Consider the following 20,987-nt stretch of genomic DNA (forward strand, 5'->3'; position numbering starts at 1 on the left):
AAGGGCAGCTGGTCTTTCTGTTGCTCTTTATAAAGTATATTAGGGCTAAATGCCACATTCCTTTGGCTGGTGAAGGACTGAAGAATTTAGTCCTGAATATTATTTCTCAAAACCTTGGTCCAAAAAAAATGTCCAAGACTGATTATTAGGCACCAAGGAAGTGATGCATTTGCTAAGGCTTGATGTTTTCTGATAAAAAATTGGCTTCTTTTCTGGTAGATATGCTGTAGTTAAAAACAAATCATTGGGCTCAGTACTGGGGTCTGTATTACACTGGATGTCAGGGAAGGTGATGTGTTTATTTTCTATAAACTGTATGAAGGGTTCTGCAGAGGTTTTATAGTACAACACACACATTTTGAAAGTGTTGATAAGCTTTTCCTTCAATTTATTTTTTTTTTAATAAAAAACCTGAACTATTTGCTTGGTACTAGCAGATTAGGAACAACTATGACCGTCAAGGAATTCAATAGCAGTTTCAGGTGCCCAGTATTTTTCCAGATCAGAAGTTTTTTAATGCTCAGGTCCCATGTAAAACCAGTGGGAGGCTTTCCATAGCAATGTCTTTTCCAGTGGCATGGAGGCCTGCCTTACCTTATGATTTATTGTGCATGCCAGGGATATTAAGTTCTCAGCAGAGAAGCAAATTTCCCTTTTACAATGTTATCAAAACAAAAACCCCAAATTGCACATATCTACCCCTTTGGCCTTTTTTTTTATGCACAAATATGCTTGTATGCAAAACCTGACACTTTTGGGCCTTTCCTAATAAATGCCTTAAAAGAGCACATTTAAATGCTTTTTCACAGAAATAACCATTCACTAGTTGCAAAAATGCAGAGAGACTTTTTATTCTTTCTGTTGTGAACAATATCATTTCAGCAGAAATTTGGGGGGAGAATGTATGATATTTTTGTCCCCAAATATATTTTAAAAGGTGAAAGAACAAAATGTCGGGGAGGCAGCTTTTTTTGGCAGATAGTAAAATATAAAATATGTGATTTAAAAAAAAGTTGGCTTAAAAATACACACACACAAATAATACAATAATATAAAAATACAGCTCAGCCAATGGCCTCTTAAAATTTACCTTTGGCATTACATTTGGCAGCCTAAAACAAAAGACCCTTCCTATAAACAGAACTATAAAAAAAGAGAAGTTCATAAATTAGGTTGCAAGGGGTTGTACAGTCCTTTTCTTGATTCTCCAAACTCCCTTTCTTTCTGTCCACACACATAAGCATGACCAGTGAGGTATATAGAACGTAACACTGTCAGGCATATGCACAATAAAAAAAGTGCATAAACATAGAAGTTCTCTCCTTTTCTTGTGAACAGGTCGTAACTGTGTGGTTTGCGTCCTTCCCCCCTTAGAAACAAAAAAAATCTGGTGGGTTTTTTTTTGTTTTGTTTTTGTCTTGTTTTTCTCTTTTTTTTTTTTTTTTTTTTTTTTTTTTTTCTCTCCTTACTTTGGCAGGATGAAAATGAACCCAGAGGAATATAAGTGTCCTATTCCCAGCAGCAGTGATCCATTTCCCTTGGCAACATATGTCTGATGCCACAGATACTACAAGGTCGTTGGGTTGCTTTACAACTCTGGGTAACTTCCCACGGAAACATCATACGTCTAGCACCATGTCGTAGTGTTGTTGCTCTTTCTTCCGCCTGCCACATTTGTTGATAAGAACCATGTACAAAGTCAAAAGCAAAACCCAGTAACATGCATAGAGTATTGTGCCAATGATGAGAACTGTCTGTTTTGACTCAGAAAATGGCTTTTTTGATTCCTTGTAAATAGTGAAAATTACGCCACCTAGGAGGATTGTAAACCAAATGGAGACTGGAATGAGTCCTATAAAATTAACTACAATGGTTTTCCTTCCTGACGTGCCCCACCCTGCTTTGTTTATCGTGGCAATTGCAAACATCTTTGCTGGCAGTAAACTTGACATGTACAACACTGAGTAGAGTGACATGAAAACCATGACAATGTTGCCCCTAAGGAAGCTGGCAAAGGAAGACTTTATCAGGCCAACTAACTGAACTGTCAACAGGAAGAGGAGAATGTTCCAGATTTTTCCCCTGTAGAAGAGCTGAATGACTGTGGCAATAAGGAAGAAAGGAAAGAATCCAGTGATTACAGCTTCATAGGTCATCCACAAATGGTGTTTGTGGAACCACATGGCATTATAAAGCCACTCTCTAAAGTAGGATTTACTCCAGCGGGTCTGCTGATTCAGCCACCTGAGATACTCTATCGGTGTTTCCGTAAGGCACTTGGATCTAGCCGTGTATTTTGTTGCATAGCCCAGGCTTAGCACTCTGTTAGTTAGATGCCTGTCATCTCCGAAGCTGCACTGGGAGCCCATAAACTCTTGATTGTACCAATCTTCCACAAATTCATGGAGTAAGGAGTTTCTGTACATTCCCAGAGGTCCACTGATGCACTGTACACAGCCAAAGTAGGACTGACAGGCTCTTTCGATGTTAAATGCCATCCAGTATCTCACGCTGCTCAGAAAGGAGATCCAGGAATCATATTTGTTCAAAATCTGCAAAATGAAAAAAAAAGTTTTCCTTTAAGATGAGCTCTTAAAACAGAAAATGTGCACATTGGATCGGTAAGGAATTTGCTGAGACTAGAGCACCGTTAGATGAAACATGGTGGGAACCTCGCTTCTGTCTCCAAGTCATGGCAAATTTGGGAGCTACACAAACATTTCAGCCAGGACATTGACAGGAAGGGTGAGATGAAACCTTCAAATGTCTGTTTCACCAAGAGGTTCTTTTTTTCCTTGCCACCTTTCCTATTCTCCACCAGGAAATTTCCTTATTTTCTGTGTCATTCTTCCCTTTTGCCCCTGTTAAAGACCTGCTGGATTTAGACTTTCCCAAGAGGAGCTGGTGAGTTTGTGTCCTCCTGCTGCTTTTCTGCCCATGCACATCTTTGGGACTCACAGGACTCCTTCCAGCCCTCCCAAAACAATGCTGGAGCATGAGAAAACCTGAGCAGATGGTCCTTCCCCTATATTTTTGACATCAAAAAGCTGACCCTAGAGATTTAACCCTGAACTGTGTCCCCATATCCAGCATTAGGTCCTCTGAGGAACAACATGTTCTGTCTCTGCAGTACCAGCCTGTCACCTTGGCCCAAGACATATGGTGATACTCCAGTAGAGTCTTCCTCATGCCCACATAAATGTCTCAGTCTTTCTCTTCTGCACAACCCAACTGCATCACCAGTCTGAACACTCCATGGATGTATGAGCACATACAGATGTGCAAGTCTGTGGCTTCACATCCAGGTTCTCAATACACACCTTGTGCCAGAGGATGTGACAAGTGTGTGAATCTTTGGCCTTCTACAACTATAAAACATTGCCCTGCAACTAGAAAAAAATAGTCTTTTTCTCTGATGATCCTAATTTCTATCAGTTTTAATTCCAGGACATATTAGAGCTGGACTTAGGGATAGGATCAAGCCTATAGGATCAAGGCTCAAATGTATTTGGTGTATGCTGGAAAATAAACTGGGGGAAGAAAAAGCCCAGAGCCTTCATTCTGTCACCTTTCCTCACAGAGGACACATGTCCTTCCCAATGCTGATGCTTATGAACCTTCACTGTCACAGCTGAACCTGTACTCACACATGCCTGGAATTTCACACACCTAGACTGTGTATGCCTGGTTTGTGGTCAGTCTAGACCTCCAAAGCTATTCAGATTTCTGTGGGAATCCTAATTTCTGGAGTTATGAGCCACATGCCTGAAATACTTCTGACTACTTGGGCGTTGATTAGCAAGTTCTTGTGCATTTACATGGCTCTTTCTCCTCTGTCTCACATAAAAAGCCCAACTGAGTATGGAGGAGTGATCTTAAGGCCAACTGAAATATTCACACATTTCTCTTCATAAATTGAAGAGGAAGTAGTTGTATCAAAAGGAACCAACAGCCTTTTGCTGCAGTAATCAGCCAAACTCAGTGATGCTGAAAATCCTAACACACAGGGAGCTGGTCTGGCTTGGAAGTTTTCTGTTGCCCTGCCTGACAGAGGTGGGAGACCCAACAACACACACAGTGCACAGTGCACAGCATTTCAAAATTACTTTTATTTCTAACAATTTTGGCTGCCAGCAGTAATATAATTGAAGTGCTTGAAGTTGCTGCACATGGCTTTGGGAGACCTGTTCTCAATTCCCTGCTCCCCTATAGCTTTTCTTTTGTACCTTGAGCAAGCAGCTATACCCAGAGACTCAAAGATCCCACAACAGTCCTGACAATGCCAGTGCCCCCCTTTGCACATATATAAGGCAGAATATTATTTGTTTGCTTGCTATGGATGTTAAAACCATACAGTGTTCACATCCAAGGAGAGTTCCCATTCCATGGACAAAAAGGTTAAGGTATGATAAGAGCATCTATAACGGCTTCACATATTATATATAATTATACATACGCATATAGTATATACATATAAATTATATCGTTGTACTCACCTGCACATCACCTCCAACTCCTCCAACCATGGGATCTTCTTCTAAAACTTTTACCATTTCCACTGATGAGGCTGGATCAAGCATTGTATCTGAATCACAGACCTACAAGTAAGAAAAAACAAGAACAAAAATGGGTTAAGGAGTACATCACAGAAGAAAATAAAAAATCATGCAAGTGATTATAATGACTCTAAATGCATATTCTCCTGAATGCAATTAAATCTGACTTTGAAGTCTGCATTGATATTTCTGTTAAAGGTCACTTGTACCAGGCAGCAAGGCATAGTGCTGCACAAAACACGGAGCTTGTTAAGGCTGTGCTCACAAATAATCCTCTGTATCAGCTCCATTTGTTTTACTGGCACACTGGACTGGCTTCCTCGAGTAAGATATGGGGCGCTGCAGAGTAAGACAGTGTTTGTGGGTGTGCAGCAGATTACTGTTGTGCTCTGACAGAATTTCCCTGCATCAGCTGCATGGTTGGAGCACCCTGGTCCAATGTTTCCCACTGCCATGTGAGGGAAGGAGCAAGGAGTTAAATCCCAGGCACTTGTTATTAAAAAGAAAAAAGTCAAGTAGGAGTCTGGGAAGAAAACTGAAAGTTCTTTCACTCATAGAAGACTTTAGCAATTAATGTAAAATTTGTATCTCATATTTCAGAACAAACTCATTTTTAATTTTAGATGCATGATGTGTTATTAGTAGTTCAGGGATTTGACATTTGATGTAGAGAAATTATTTGCTATTTTCCTCTGGCATTCTTATTAAAAAAATATGTAAGGCCAGAAGGCGTGAGTCCCGAAGTTCAGTACTCCAAAAGACCAAGGCAGAAGTAGATGACACACAAGGCATTTCAGCTACACAAACACTCCTAGTCAACTAAACACTGTGTACATTAGGAAATTGGCTTTCCCCTGGAGAGTAGGAGGAGGGCTCAAGACAGGCTGGCTGGTCTGTGAGACAGCTGGCATTGCTTTCGTTTGCTCTGAGGAGAATGACTTGGGCTGCAGCCTGTTTAAAACAAGAGGGTGTCTCCTTGTTGCAGTTGCTGCAGCTGAAAGAACTGGCCACATCGTGTGTGAACTCATTTCACAGACAGCCAGGAAGTGGAGCAGAGACTGTCCCAGAAACACCCCTCTGACCGGCTGAATCTCACCCTAGAAATTCTCATACTGCCTCCAGTTTGTCCCCATATTGGATTTCTGTAACTTCAGACAGGCTCAGTAGGAGCAAGTCAGTAGCTCTGCATAAACAGCATATTAAGACAGATTCTGCTGAGGCTTTGTAAATAGGTATCCTAATTTTGGTGTCCTTTCATGCAAACTTTCAATTCAACCTAAGCCCTCTCACTCTAGGGTAGAGGTAACCTTTACGTCTGCTCTCTGAAGGGAGAGGAGAGCACTCTGCTCCGGACCAGACTCAAGAGGAGATGCTACCCAGGAGAGCTGGACTGCATAGCGTGGGATGCAGCTGGGACTCTGCCAACATGCTCCCCTCCATGTCACTGACAGGGGGCCAAGAGGAGAAAGGTCATGGAATCTCTCATATCTCTGTCAGGAGAAAAGCCACAAGCATCTCCAGCTCCCACTAACTTGATGCATCCATCTCCTCTCCTCAATGGCCCCGTCCCACAGTATCTTTGTAACTTGGCCAAGGTTTTCACTCCAGCTTTAGTGAAAAGCTGTCATCAGTGGCAGCACTGGGTGACAGGGAGCAAAACAATTCTGCTGAAGAGCAAAACAATTCTGCTGAAGAGGGGAAACAATGCTTATATTACCTGGGTCTCCCTAGACAAACCTGTTGCTAAGTGTTTTGCACAGGGAATCTGTAGTTTGCTGAACTCCCAGGGTGCTCAGGCAGTGACAGGCATGCCATTTCTTGTGACCATGAATGGTGGGCTGGTATCAGCTGCCTCCCAGCCCTTCTGCTTTCCCTCCCGCACCTGTCACTTGAGCAGCTCTCACCCACCCCATGAGATGTATTTACCTATGGCAGAAAGGCCTGCCCATGAGCCACATTGCTAATATAATAGAGATGAAGAATTCTGAAAACACTGAATTTCTTAACAAAATACCATCACATGTACTGGGCATGCCAGCACAGTGGGTATGTTTGGGTTTCTGGAACAAATCTAACAAGCCATCATTTTCCATCTGGATGAGGTTTTTGCAGGTGAACAGAGGACACATCCAGAGAAACACAGTCACTTAGGAGCCCAAATAAACACTGACACCTGCCTAGCCGGGATGTGCCTGGGACAGCCCAAGAGACAATTTGCTATCTTCCCACATAAAGGCTGGGTGACCCAAACTCACTCCCAAACATCAGTGCCTTGGGTCACAGAGTTACATGAAAGGGACAGCTGACCTTAAGGGAGCTGTTCTGTTATTTGCTATAAGCAGTGACAGTTTATCCCAGCTGCTCTGAGTTCAGACTGCACTGGGCTGTCCACATAAGCACCTCCATCAAGCCAAGATGAATTGCACCCTGGTTACCTCACAACTCTGCACTGATAATATCTGCCAGTTCAATTCCTCCATTTGATTACTTGCACACTCATAAACTCTTCTAGGATGGAAACAAGCCTTCACAGCACAGTACCTAATGAGACACCACTAATGAGTAACTGCTTGTTATCTGCACTGGTCTGAATGTTTATGATTACCTGTTCATAATTCAAGAGTGTCTTTTAAGAACTGTAAGACATACAATTTTGGGGGTGGGCAGTGGTGCTGACTGGCCACTTTTTAAAGTGCTTAATCATTGATGCAGACTGCTTAACCCTTGAAATACTGGGCTTGTTTAAAGTAATTTACCCTGGGTCACCCCAAAGGACCATTTGAAATATCTCAACCTTTATTCATTCATAAAACAAAGGCACATTTTAGCTGCATATTTTTATGACTCTGCAGTAGCCAGGACCACCAAGGGGCTGCATTTCTACTACAGACGTGACTGTAGATGTGACTGTGGCATCAGTCACTACTGCAGACTGTGCTCACAGCAGCACTACAGTCCCTGACAAATTCATTAGAACTTCTGAGCCAGGTCAGGAGTTTTAACTGAACAGAAATATCTCTCCTGTTTTCTGAGTCTATGCTATGACTGTTGAAACACTTTTTCCAGGTTCCCTGAGAAAAACAAGAGCTGAACTGAGGGAGGAAACTTGCAATGAGTCTGCTTCCTCTCTGCCTTCTTTCTCTGCAATCTGGTATGTTTGTGTGAAGTGATTACAGACCCATGTTAATAAAGAAAATCAGCATTTTTATCCCATCATAGTTCCTCACAGCACAAAACCAAAACACAGACAATGGAGAGCTTAAGCCCATTGTTTTGAAAGAATAAATCAGTTTCAGTTTGGGAAGTGGTAGAGGATGGATTTTAAATCTTGGCCTTACTCTCCTAGCTCCAATAACAGAGCAGTTCCTGGCACTCTTCAGTTTCTGCCCCTCCTGTGCACTCAGTGCTCTCAGCCCAGCTACTGGCAGCCTCTCCAGGTCCCCAGGACACTGCACGTGGATGCTGTGCTGTGCAGAGCAGGCACACACACCCACACAAGGCTGGGCACAGGCCCCAGAAACACATGTGGCTCAGCCATGCATCTGCCCCGAGCCAGCAGAGAGCACCTCGTGGGGAGCTGCTGCTCCACTGCAGGAGACTGCTGGATGCTCTGAGTGCGGGAGAAGCAGCTGGGAAGAACTGCGAGTGGTTCATTAGGAAAATCATCTCCTATTCAGTGGGATTAGTCAAATGAGCCGCCTTGCCTCATTCTAAGATTTCTATGGGAGGGTCCTCAGTGTCCAGCCAGAGTATCTGATCCCACCCACCTTCCTCCACACATAACCCCTTCCCACAGTCAGCAGGGCTGTTTGCAGAAGTGAGGAGTGCTTCATTGTAAGTAAGGCAAAAACATAGACAATCTTTCAGGGGATCCAAGGCAGCTGGAAAGAAATGTGCCTCTGCTGCTTTGGAAACAGGGAGAGAGGACCCAGCCTAATTCATTTTTAAGTGAGTAGTGTGTCATAAGGGCCTTAAAGGCCAAGTTGCAGTGAGTGAGGTAATGCAGCTGTAAGTGATGAAGCAAAAGCTCCTTCAGGCTTCAGCTGAAGAAATTTTCTTTCAAATCTACACATTGACCCCTTTTATAATTCCACATAGCCTTCAAAGCCTTTAAAATACACTCCCATCTTTTTTACAAACTTCACCCCTTCTCCAAGCTATTCCCTAGTGAGACCAAATACCAGTCTGTCTGCTCAGATATGGGGCTGCTAACAAACTCACAAAATACTGTCTTACCCGAGACCTTCACCTACAGGAGCAGAGATGGGGCTTTCAGGGGGTCACTGGCTTTGTCTGAAGGAAAACCATTTGGATGAGGGGGCAGTACTGAAGGCAGGGGAAGGATTTCAGATTTCTCCAGTAGCTGGTGCACGGATTTAAAACAGTCACAGATAGACTGGCCATTTTAAAAGGGAGCAAAATACCCTTTTAACGGTCAAGCTGTTTCCAAACAGACTGAAAGGAGCACTGTGTTCATCAGGGACTAGGATGGCCTCTAACATGCTGCACAAAATATACAAAAGCTGCTTTCTTTCAAAGTGTGTTTGAATTGGCACTGACCTGGTGCTCTAATACCTACCTGTACATAATCCACGCTTCTCCCCAGTGCTTTGAATGCTGTGTACATTACTTCTCTTTTTCCACCCCATTTCTGCATGATGCAAACACTTTTGTTGGACAGGACCAGCTGAGATACATGTTGCATGCTCTCTCTGTGAGACTCCTCTGTCTCACCCGGACCTTTGTCGTGGAAGTTATTACTCCAGATATAAGTGGCACAACTGTCCCTACCCATGATTTCAGTGAAAATGTCCATCATGTAAACGTCATCTTCTGAGTTCCCATCAATGACCATAACAACTTTAATTCCAGGGTAGGTCAATCTTTTTACAGAAAGTAAACATTTTCTTAAGTAGTCAGGATCTTCTTGATAGGCAGCAATACAAAGGGCAACTGTTTTGTTCAGTTTGATTGGAGTCTCTAGCGACCGTTTCATTTTCCTGTGCTCTAGGTAGGCAAACAGGCTTTGGATGATGAGATGTGATGCCAGGATAGCACCATAGAGTCCAAAGGAGAAGTAGTAATTGTCTGTTTGGATGAACTGGTAGCCCACAATGTAAGCAGCGGTGATTCCCAGCAGGAGGGACACCCCGAAGAGTGTGGTTCCAAGTATTCTCAGGATACATATAAACCTCTCACAATACATCTGCAAAGAAGTAGGGAAACCATTAGCAGAGCCACCACTTGCTGATATAAGACATCGTAAGGGGTGCACATGGCTGCAACACAGATCTCAGCATCAACAGATACACCCTGAGCTTCTGGCTCACAGACTGGCTGCATCCCCTTGCTCAACTGAGCATCTCTTTGCAGTACTTCCTCCATGTAAAGCACGATTCAAACAGACTTAATGTAGCAGAGATGTTTTCTGCTATTTGCAGTGCCCTCACAGAAGGTGCTATCTGTGTCAGGTTCTTATTTTGGCAGCCTGGGCTGGTTGGATGAGACACTCTGTCATATTATCCTGAGGAGGTTGGAGAATGGGTTTTTGGGCCACCACTTGCTTCATAGGGTCACAGGAGAGTGGAACAGCTGAATGTCTGGGCAGCCTCTCCTCACCCCCCATCCATGTCCCGACTGTATCCCACCCTGAACTGTTTCTGTCGCTTAGTTATGCTTGCAAAAATATTGGAAAGACATTCTTAAAACAGATGCCTGAATGTATTTATAATTTTTTAAACAGATGTCTGACTATATTAATAATTTATATTTATATAAGCAGACATCTGCTTAAAAAGGTTGTCTCAATACCATTGCAAAAATGCATTATTCATATAGTTGTGTACATAGATACATGCACATATGAGCATGTGTGTATAGGGGCTAAAGCTTAACTGAGATTAAGTCTGTGGCAAAAATATGCATAAATTTAACAGAGCCAACACTCCACCCTGGACTCAGAAATTCGCTAGGACATAGCTGATTATGACCATTTCTACATATTTAAGTTACCTGGCTGTAAAATCTAACCTAAACTCTGGGCTATGGAGCAACTGGCAGGCATGGAGGGTGCTCTGGCATTATTGAAACAAACAATATGGGCAGGCAGGCAAGTGGAATCTACTAGTACCTAAATACCTTTTCTGACTATCACATTACCCATTTTATGTAACAGCTTTCTCAGAATTGTAAGAAGTTAATGACAACATTTTCTGCCAATAGATGCATTCTATGTGAAGGACATAAAGCAGATAATGTCTGTTTAAAGCTAACCCAGCAAGTGTGTTGCAAGTCAATAAAGCTCATGCTTGAATATTTTGCTGAATTAGGTCCTCTCAGAGTAATGGTTTTAGTATTTGTGTTTTCTTGCTATTATTCATATTTTCCCTGCTGTTATCATCTCACTCATCTGTTGCTCATGTTTGTTTGGCCAAAGCTGAAGTTGGAACAGGACTTCCTTACATCATATATGTTTTTAACTCTTCCTTGAAAAATTACTACCAAGATGCAGCAGCATAGCTGTCATCAACTATATATATGTCTGAAAAGTTACAGGCTTGGGACAAAAAAGTCAGCACAGAATCACTTACAACATAAAAATAACTAGGCAAGCATGAAGTTTGAGGTTACAAAGACTTTGTCTTTTTCCACTGGCTATTTAGGGTCTTAAATTTCAAGACAGGAGGAAGCCTCTTAAATGTATATTTGGAGGCGCTGTTAAAGAAATCGGACCCTATCTCTAGGACTTCCTTGAATACTTAAGGCTGGGCTCTGACAGGTGCTGTAATCATCCACCAGCAAAAGGGACCCTCCCTGTTCTGGCCTGTCTGAGAATCTTTCACAGCAGGGGTCGTAAAGATGTCTAATAAAAGAAAACTTATGCTTACCACCACTATAGGTGAATTAAAACTCAGAGCCCAAAATAGACTTGCTTTAGAAAACAGATTAAGTAATGGATCCCCTCTAGATTGCCTCTAAGTAAAAGAGCCCATGTGTTTACTAATCCCTCAAGTATGCAGAATATCACAAACATCAAGGTAAATGTCTCATTAATGGTGCACTTGTCCTCTGCTTTCCCATCTGGGCTCCTGAAGTCTGCTTACATTAATAATTATATGGCTGAAATAAATAGGATGTAAATTAAGATCTGGAATGGCTACATTTGAATGACTATATACTGTAGCAGGCATCTTTTACATTAATTTGCTGTTGTTTTGCTCTACCTATGAAGTCCTTCTGCACAAAAGGAAAAAAAAAATAACCCAAATTCCCTGATTTTGTCATTACAGCCCAGATCCTCTCCATTGCAAAAATCCAATCTTTTAAGATCAAGATATTAATTTCTGATGTTAATAAAACAACATTTCTTTTTTCCTTTCACTGTCAACCTTAGGAAAATAAACAGTGTCTTGATCTAAATTCCTGGCTTTCATAAAAAAAACCTTCCCCTTTGCAGTTGAGAGTTTTACGTGTAGTCCTTTAATTGACTGAATCTCGGGGGAACTGGAAAAGTTGCTCAATATTCTCAAGATTGAACACAAGGTATTGATAGCTTGCCCAGCAGAAATGATCTTTATCAACTTTAGCATGCCCAAACAATGGCAAAGAAGCCAAAAACTCTCCACCCATTTCCAATAATTAAGCCAAGACATTAAAAGGAAATATACTTGTCTGGGATGAAAAATGAACTGCTGAGTCAAATACTAATACTGAGGTTAGGCAGCAGCTGCATCAGAGACTTTCAGATCAGACAGTGCTGTTACTAGCATTTAGCCTGGCCTGACACAGTGAAATACAATAATTCTATCCTGCAATTTGGGTACCTAAATCCCTTACCTTCACCTAACCCCAGTATGAGTTTTACACAGCCTCTGGCATGCAGAAGGTGACTGTATGTAAAGAGCCTTCTAAGTCTACTACTGAGCAATTTGTTGTCATGAAGTTGCAGCTCTTTCCTTTCAGGGATGGAGCTGAGCAGTGCTCACCAGCCCATGTAGTAAACTGAAATGTGAAAGCCATATGCTAAATCCTAATGCTAAATCCATATGCTAAATCAGTAGGCTGCTGCTGATTCAGTCACACATTTTGATTCACAAAACAGTGCCAAGTATATATGTGCCTCATAGTGACTGTACAGTAGCAGGCAAGGAATGCCTTTCTTTGGAGGCTCCTATGGAAAAACATGACCAAGAAATGAACAGTTCCATGTACTTGACATCAGAGTCCACCAGGTGAACTGTTTGACATTGTGTCTCTTGGCATCCTGATAAAGCCAAATATATATACAAAAAGAGTATCTCTTCTTTGTGCTGAAGGTGAATTTACATTATTAACAACTGTAATAACCAAAAGTTGTAGTATTCTAACAATGTTTTCATGAACAACATCAGGTTAACAAATGGCTGATACCTACAAGGTACATCAACTGATTTGGGTTAACTGTAGCACTAGAGATCACACTCCTTTCTCAGACTGAATAATGCCTTAGATCTCAAATTAGAAGAACATAGCAAAATATGCTTCAGTTTTCTCTATTCTGAAAAATATTTACTGTAGTTATGGTACATAGATCTAACTTTTATAAGATATAGACATGACTGAAACTCAGCATGTTGTTATGTCCTGTTTTGAACTGAGTCTTTACTCAGCAAAGATCACTGGTGACCTCCATGGTAAAGTACTAATTTCTCCTCCTTGAAAATCCTGTGGCAAAGTTCATCTACATGGCTATAAATCAGCTTTCATCCATCTCTGAGAGTAACAGGGCCTGAAGATAGTTCATCCCTTTACAAAGTCAGGAGGCAAAGAGAAAGGAAAAGCATATTTTGTCACTAATACTGAATAGGGGCAAATAGATATCCAGAAAATCAATGTGCACTGGTGCCAGAAGATATCAGTATTATCTTCAGCCTGTTCAATTCTGCACCCTCTGTTGTGTAGCTGTTGTGAGGACAAAAGAAGCAATCAGGCGGTACCTGGCATCTATTGATACAGGACCTGGAACTAGTGACAGGGGTCAAACTGAAGTCAGGTTTGCTCCTAACACATGGGACGCATCTCACCACACCATCTCTTTCAGAAATCCTCTCGTGTGCAACACTCAAACATTGCCACATAGTAATTCTGGGTAGCTTTTCCTCAGAAGTTTAAAAAGCAAGTGAGGGAGACACAGAAAGTTTGTACCTTACATGTAATGATTTGAAAGGTTGTTCGAAAGAATTTGCACTTATTCATTCCAAACATCTGAAGACATTTAGAAAATTCCTAACCATAAGTTGCAAAAGCCAATATCGTTACTCAGGAGGCAGTAACAAAAGATTGATCATACACATTTTTGTCCCTGTCCTGGGCCTTGCTGAGATGGAATTATTTTTTCCTATTGCCCTCCAAGTGCTCTACTTTGTATTAGTAGCTAGGAAGGTGTTGATAACACAGCAGTGTTTTGGCTACTGCTGAGCAGTGCTCCCACAGTGTCTAGGATGTCTCTCCAACATTTTCTCCCACACCAATATACTGTGGGTGAGCAATGTCCTGAGAGGGAACATAACCAGAGCAGCTGACCCAGACTGACCAAAGGGATATTCCATACTATATGTCATCTGCTCAGATACAAAAGCTAAAAGGAGGAGGAGGAAGCATTTGTTATGACATTTGTTTTTCAGTGCTGAAGCCCTGCTTCCTGGGAAATGGCTGAACATCACCTGCTGATGAGCAATATAGGATAAATCTTTTTAAGTTTTCTTTGCTTTATTAAGTTGCCTTTATTTCAACACGCCAGGTGTTTTGCGCTCTTATTTTCTGCATCTACATCCTGCTGAGGAGGACAGTGAAAGAGCAGCTGGGAGGACACCATGCAGCCAGCCAAGGTCAACCCACCACAGCCCCCTTAACTTTTAAAGGTTACAAAGAGTTGTGCCTCTCTCTAGACATCAAGAGCTGTGGTCACATCAGCAACTAGAGCAATACCACACAAACAGATCTACAAAGAGGAACACTTGATGCTGAGGGCCTAACTCCACCCTCCGTACATTTTTGTGCTTTGTTCTTAACTAAGTACAGTCAGACCCAATGGACTAAAAACCTGAAAAGTGTCCTCCAGAGGTACACATTGCAATTAGTTTCCTTGAAGAGGAATCCAATTTGGATGTCCAGTTATTGCTTGGCAATAGAAACTCAAGCAATTTTGTTGAAGAGGGAACACTTGTAGCAGCAGCTTCGATAGCACGTACTCATTGAAAATAAATTGATAATACAAATCAACCTCACATATAAGACCTGCAGATAAGATTTGTCTGGAACCTTTGAGGAAACCAGAACTGCTGAGCACAGAAGACCTTTGAAAACATCTCATTTTTATATGCCTGTATGGAAGCTGAATTCTTGCATATCTATTCAGCCTTAGTGCTGAGGCTTTGAATTCAGCAAAGCATGTAAGTGTGTCATTAAAGATAAGTGTGCACTTAGGTATTTTGCTGAAGAGGGAAATCAGTGGATAATTTATCTTGCAGTTCTGTAGTAAAGGCACAAAAGAATCTTTCTCTGAAAAGCTGCTATTTCTGGGACACTCGAGATAAAAATGTAAGTAAATTTCTGACAATTTCATTGTAGAGATTAACCTCCCTTATGAAGGTTGTTGGATATGTCAATACTTAACCACTGCATTTCTTACATTAGGGAATCTAAGAGTGGATCAGAGCCTAGACAATTTGCATTTTCTTCCTAGTGTTGTCATTCACCTGCTGGGTGACCTTAGATAAGTGAATTCACCTCTCTCTGTCACAGCTTCCTCACCTGTAAAATGGGAATCATGATCACGCATTAAATTTTTGGAGGTCTCTAAAACCCTTCATAAGGCTCAGGCTACTCTTTTTAGTGCTATATGAGATCCACCTGTTCCATGTAACTGTTTTTAGTCAAAAAACTCCAACAAAAACCAACACACTCCTTGCTATTTTCCTTGCCTATATTCACCCAAAGGTAGTCTGTGGGGATTTGTCTGTGATAAACATACGACTCTAACTCAGCAGGATGCCTGAGATCAGTGAGGTGGGCATCATAAAAGCCAGCACACAGGGCTTTAAGTGCATACAGCCACCAAGGGCTGTTTTGCACACCACCAAAGGGAGAATGTAATCTTTATAAGCCTTAATACCCACTTCCTTACCTATGAGAATAACAGCACTGGGTGCCACAGAGCAGCTGCCTCTATGACATGAGTGTGTCTGAGTGCACGTGCAATTTCTCAGACAATACTTAGATTCATTATTAGCCTTATATTGGTGGCAAATGAAATCATATATCATTGGAGTACAAATGATTCTAGGTACATATTAATCACAAGCATGCTGTCCAGACTCCCTCTTCTATTCTACAGCCTGCAGAGAGGAAAGTGAAAAGTTATGCTCCATCTGTACACCTTTATTACAGCACAATTACCATATCTAGAACTTTTGGTTATTAATAACTTCTAGATTTTGTTATGCTATTGATCTTCTGGAAAGGGCTCACATAAGACTAAAGTTAACTCTGAGGTTAAATTAAAAGTAAATAACAGGATTACTGATGATGGCAAACTATCAGCAAATCAAGAGTCTCCTATTTGTTTAGTTCACTAAACTGCCCAAATTTAATCTCTTACAAGTTTGAGAAACCAATGTGGAATGAATTCTATGGCTGCAGGTTGGATTTGACCCTAATGTACACAATAATATACTACTTGTTAAATTAACCAATAAATAAATAAATAAATCCCTAGACAAATGCTCCAAGAAACAAAACAAGAAGTAAACCATATTAGTTCTCAGATATTCTGGATTGTGGTAAACAAAAATCTAGATAGAAATGTTTTCTGGTAGCTGGTTATGAAGTCCATGGATGCTTTTGGCACAAACCTATTTCATGCCTTAATCCAGCAAATAAATAATTATCCAGGGTACACAGCTTATTATCTTGTAATTTGTTTGTAAAGTACAGGTCATACCTTGTTTGACTAAGTTCCACTACACTGACTGGAGGAATACTTTCCTGCTCTATACACTAATCTTGAATAGCAAAAAAAAATGAAGCAAATGTGCTTTCATGCCGCAAATATGAAGACCTGAGTTTTTTCCTAGTGAACTTGCCTGGAAAACTCCACTGAATCCAACAGAGCTGCTCTTCCTACTGGAAAAACCTTGACCCAAGTTTTTCTATACTTGGATGCATGGTAAGAAAGATTTATTACCCTCAGGAGAACCCCCAAGGCACCCATGTTACACATAACGTGTGCTTTCCAAAAAAACTGCATGGGTGCCAATGGAAAAATGATCCCAAAGGCAGAAGACTATGAAGCCGAGCGAAACACGGAGCAGCAGCTCAGGCCTAGGAGATGTGGGGTCACTGTAGCCCTGCACAATCACAGAATCCTTAGGGTTGAAGGGACCTGTGTAGGTTGTGGAGTCCAACCCCGCTGCCCTGGTTTGGTCACCCAGAGCAGGTGACAAGGACGGGTCAGGTGGGTTTGGGATGTCTCCAGAGAGGGAGACTCCATGGACTCCCTTGTTTGGTGCCCTGCCAGCCTCAGCGTGAAGAAGTTCCTCCCCTTGCTGACATGACACTTGTGTTTTTGTCTAAGGCCATTACTAATGGTCCTGTCGCTGGGCACCACTGAAAAGAGTCCGGCACCATCCTCTTGGTGCCTTTGAGACATTTATACACATTAATGGGATCCCCTCTCCGTCCTCTCTAGACTAACACAGCGCCCATAAGGAGTGCGGTACTACAACGGGGTCCTCCCGGGGCAGGGAAATGGGGTAAATCCTCTCGCAAGGCAGAGCGATGGGGTAAATTCTCTGCCAGCCAGCACGGCTATGGGGTCTGGCGGGGCAGAGGGCCGTGCAGCCGGGCAGGAGGCCCCGCACGGGCCCGGGCAGCACACTCAGAGCGGGGGAAGCCCGGCCCGGCTCGGCGGCCAGCGGGGCGGAGCGGCGGCGTCACCGGGCGGGGCCGGGGGATCCCCGCGCGGCCACGTCACGGCCCCGCCCGCCCGCGGGAGCGACACGGGCCCGCCGTGCTGGGTCTGCCTCGGCCCCGGGCCGGCCCTGCCTCCCTCCCTCCCTGGGCCGGGGCGGACCCCGCCCCGCAGCCCTCGGCTCCCGGCCCTCCTCCCTCGGGAAGCCGCCCTGCCCTCCGCTCCCTCGGTGCTCGGCGCCCGGCGGCTGGGCAGCGCTGTCCGGGCGGGCCGGGCAGTCAGCCCCAGGCCCGCCGCCTGCCCGCCTGCCCTCAGCCCCGGCCCGCCCTCCCTCCCTCCGCTCCCGGCGCGGCCCCGCCCGGCCCTGCCTGCAAAGGCGAGGGGCGGCCGGAGAGAACCCGGGCCGGGCTCGGAGCAGGTCTCGCCTTCCCCGCCAGCCTGTACTCCTCGATTTTATTCTAATTTCAGACGGCTTATGAAGCCGTTGGCTTTTTTTTTTTTTTTTTTTTTTTTTTTTTTTTTTTTTTTTTTTTTTTTTTTGTCCCCAGATCTTGAAGCTCAGCAATGTCTTAAACGGATTACACGGAGGAGGGGTTGAAGCTGAAAACCTCATTCATCCTCAGGACGGTCCCTATTCATTGCTGAAATAGGTGTAGCATAGGAGCCGGTAAGATCCTCCCCCAGCCCCACTGGTTATTTTGGGGGATCTGTTCCAGCTTTCCTCCCTTGAATAATGGGGATGGGAGGAGGGGGTCTTCTGCTCTTGAGCTGACAGAAGCGTAATCATAAATCACCTACCTTGTTTGTCCTTCTGTCCTTTGGTCATAGAGGGGCTCCAGCCAACTGTGTGGTCTCACGTACCGTTGCTCCCGCTGAATAGTTTCCAAGTTTGAGGTAAAAAGAACAAATCGCACTTTTCAGGGACTTATTGAGACGCTCAGAAATAAAAAATAATTGAAAATGAAAATAATAATAATAATAATAAAAAAAATCGTGTAAGGCTATTCAGTCCTGCTCATTTTCTCCCACGTGTTTTCACAATTAATCGTGTATTTGTCTTTTCTCTGGTTCAGTTTCTAGCTCAAAGTTGTGGGATTTTTTTCCCCCAAAATAATAGTAATAATAATAATAATAATAATAATTAAAAAAGTTAGAAATAATAAATTAGGAGTTAGTTTCTCGTGGTCGAAGCTGAAGATCTTATTTCAAACCCGGCTAGGAAGGAGCCTGGAGAAGTTGCAAGGCAGCGTCTGAAAGTTTGAGAGATCAGCATCAGATAAAGTCTCTTTGGTGATACCTTGCTACCCGAGTAACTGTTTCAATGAGGTTTCTCAGCAGCAGCAGCAGCAAACGGGTAATATTTTCCAGACGTCTTTTTCTTTCCTGCTGCTGCTGCTGCTTTTCTGCCTCTTCCACGTTATGGGGTCTTTTAACAAGGGAGACTTGACTTGTTTTAATAGGCGGAGGATGGGAAGAAGGAGGGAACTCCTGTAAGGAGGAAAAAAAAAAAAGAACCCAACCCTCCCAATTGCCATGATCTCAGCCAAGGACCAGTTCAGCGCCAGGAATCTAATTAGCCAAGTTGCAAATTTTTTCAGAGAAATACAATACACATATGTTGCCACCAACTGGTTTCCTCTTCCCCGCAGTTGGGGGAACCCCCCACCTTCCCCACTCCCTGCATCCTTGGGGTGTGGGATTCATCCCTCCCACAGCCACTACTCGGCTGGGACACTTTTTGCTGCTGCTGGGTTTTATTAATAAGGGAATCGCGTCTATGAATGGATGAACTTCGCAGTTTTCAATCCTGCTTTACCCGTTCACTCTCGGGAAGATTTGTTGTAGTAAATACCCAAGGAAGCTCCCACTGATATCCATACCCACGCCTCTTGTGTTAAAACAAGCCGGGAAACACGTTAGGCCATTTAAAAACTGGAAAATTGTGGTGTGGGCTTTGTTTTGGATTGGTTTGGTTTTGGGGTGGTTTTTTGTTGTTTTTTTTTTTTTTTTTTTTTTTTTTTTTGGGGGGGTGGGGGGTTTGGTCCTGTTTCGTTATAAATCATAAGCGTTAATTCTGTCGATGGTTCCCGGTTATCCAGGGGCACCAGCAGCCCGCAGCACACCCCATTGCCGCTCGCCGGCCGCTCTCGCTCGCTCCCTGTGACTCCGCTGTGCCTCCCAGGCGGGTTTCCCCGCCGTCGGTCCCCGTTCGCAGTCCCAGTGACACGGAGGAGGCACTGGGTGGCACTGTTGAGGCGGCGGAGCGCCGGGAGCCCAACGCGGGGCCGGGAGCCGGAGCGGGGCCGGGCCGGCGCTGCCGCGTCCGCCGTGGCCTGGCGGGGACCCGCGGGGGAGTTCGGCTGCCCCTTCCCCCGGGCTGCTTGCTCAAGGACCGCAGAGCTCGCCGCGCTGGGGCGTCGAGCCCACAAAGCGAGCCGTATCCAGACACCGTTGGGAAATCCGGAGATGACTCTTCGCCGAGCTATCGCCCCTCGTTACCTTCTGGTGTGGGAAAACGCCAGAGCGCTCTGGGGGCTTCTCGTCTGCAATAAATGGTTTAAAGCCGGTGGTTACCTAGGCTGGAGATTTTTTGAGTACCTGCTTTGGGGAAGTGGTTACATCTACAGGTGTGTTCAGTCACTGTCACGGGGAGAGTGGCTTTAGGATGTGCATTGAAGCCCAGCTCCTTGAACGATCAGTCTGTCTCAAATAACAAATCTGATTACAGTTTATGCCAGACGTTTGTGGGCAGTTTTAACCTGGAATTGCCAGAGAAAGCAACTGTTTCACCCTTCTCCTTACTGTCCTTTTTTCTATGTCAGGAGAACTGTCCTAGGTTAGAAATTACTTGTTTGGAGAGGGGGGGGACAGCCATAAAGTAAGAAATAATTTGGGCTGGATGAAGGCAAAACAACTGCTTTGGCAAAAATCTGACTTTTGATGGTTCAGAATATCCTTGAAAATACAGTGTGACTTAACAAGCATAGAGTCTGTCAGGGCTTTCAGGTATTCCTCCTTCTCAGACCTTCCTCCCATGGCAGCTCCATTCCCATACTGCAACTGCCTCCAAATCTGTGTCACAAAACCTTTAGATACAGAGCCCTGCACACCTCTGTCATCGGGCAAGGGACATATGGCACTGTCTGCTGCAACCAGGGGCAGAGGGCAGAAGGGTTTCGAGAGGGCTTCTTGATCCCCCTCTCCACAGGAGCCACCTTACTAGCCAAGTATCTTGTGTAAGCCAGGCTTATAACATGATCACAGAATCACAGAATGTTCAGGGTTGGAAAGGATCTTAAAGATCATCTAGTCCAACCTGCCTTGCCATGGGCAGGGACACCTTCCACTAGACCAAGTTGCTCAGAGCCCCATCCAATCTGACTGAACACTGACAGGGTTGTGGCATCCACAATCTCCATGGGCAACCTGTTCCAGTGCCTCACCACCCTCACAGTGAAAAATTTCTTCCTAATATGTAACCT

At 43.7% G+C, this 20,987-nt stretch overlaps 1 protein-coding gene across 2 annotated transcripts; it reads right to left on the reverse strand.

The window, feature by feature from the left end:
• Nucleotides 1-263: 263 nt before the first annotated feature.
• HAS2 (hyaluronan synthase 2) lies at nt 264-19,832 on the reverse strand. Of its 2 annotated transcripts, XM_083879333.1 has the most exons (5): nt 18,803-19,832; nt 18,304-18,377; nt 9,136-9,762; nt 4,497-4,598; nt 264-2,552 (listed from the first exon to the last, which is right to left on the reverse strand). In XM_083879333.1, exons 3-5 carry the CDS (start codon nt 9,760-9,762, stop codon nt 1,620-1,622), a joined length of 1,662 nt encoding a protein of 553 aa, XP_083735459.1. In that variant the 5' UTR covers nt 18,304-18,377; nt 18,803-19,832; the 3' UTR covers nt 264-1,619. The 2 variants fall into 2 exon arrangements, with proteins under 2 accessions (XP_083735459.1, XP_083735458.1); XM_083879332.1 differs by lacking the exon at nt 18,803-19,832 and having other exon boundaries at nt 18,304-18,579.
• Between the last annotated feature and the right edge of the window lie 1,155 nt (nt 19,833-20,987).

The sequence above is a fragment of the Zosterops lateralis genome (assembly GCF_965231275.1).
Source record: "Zosterops lateralis genome assembly, chromosome: 1".
Classification (NCBI taxonomy): Eukaryota; Metazoa; Chordata; class Aves; order Passeriformes; family Zosteropidae; genus Zosterops; species Zosterops lateralis.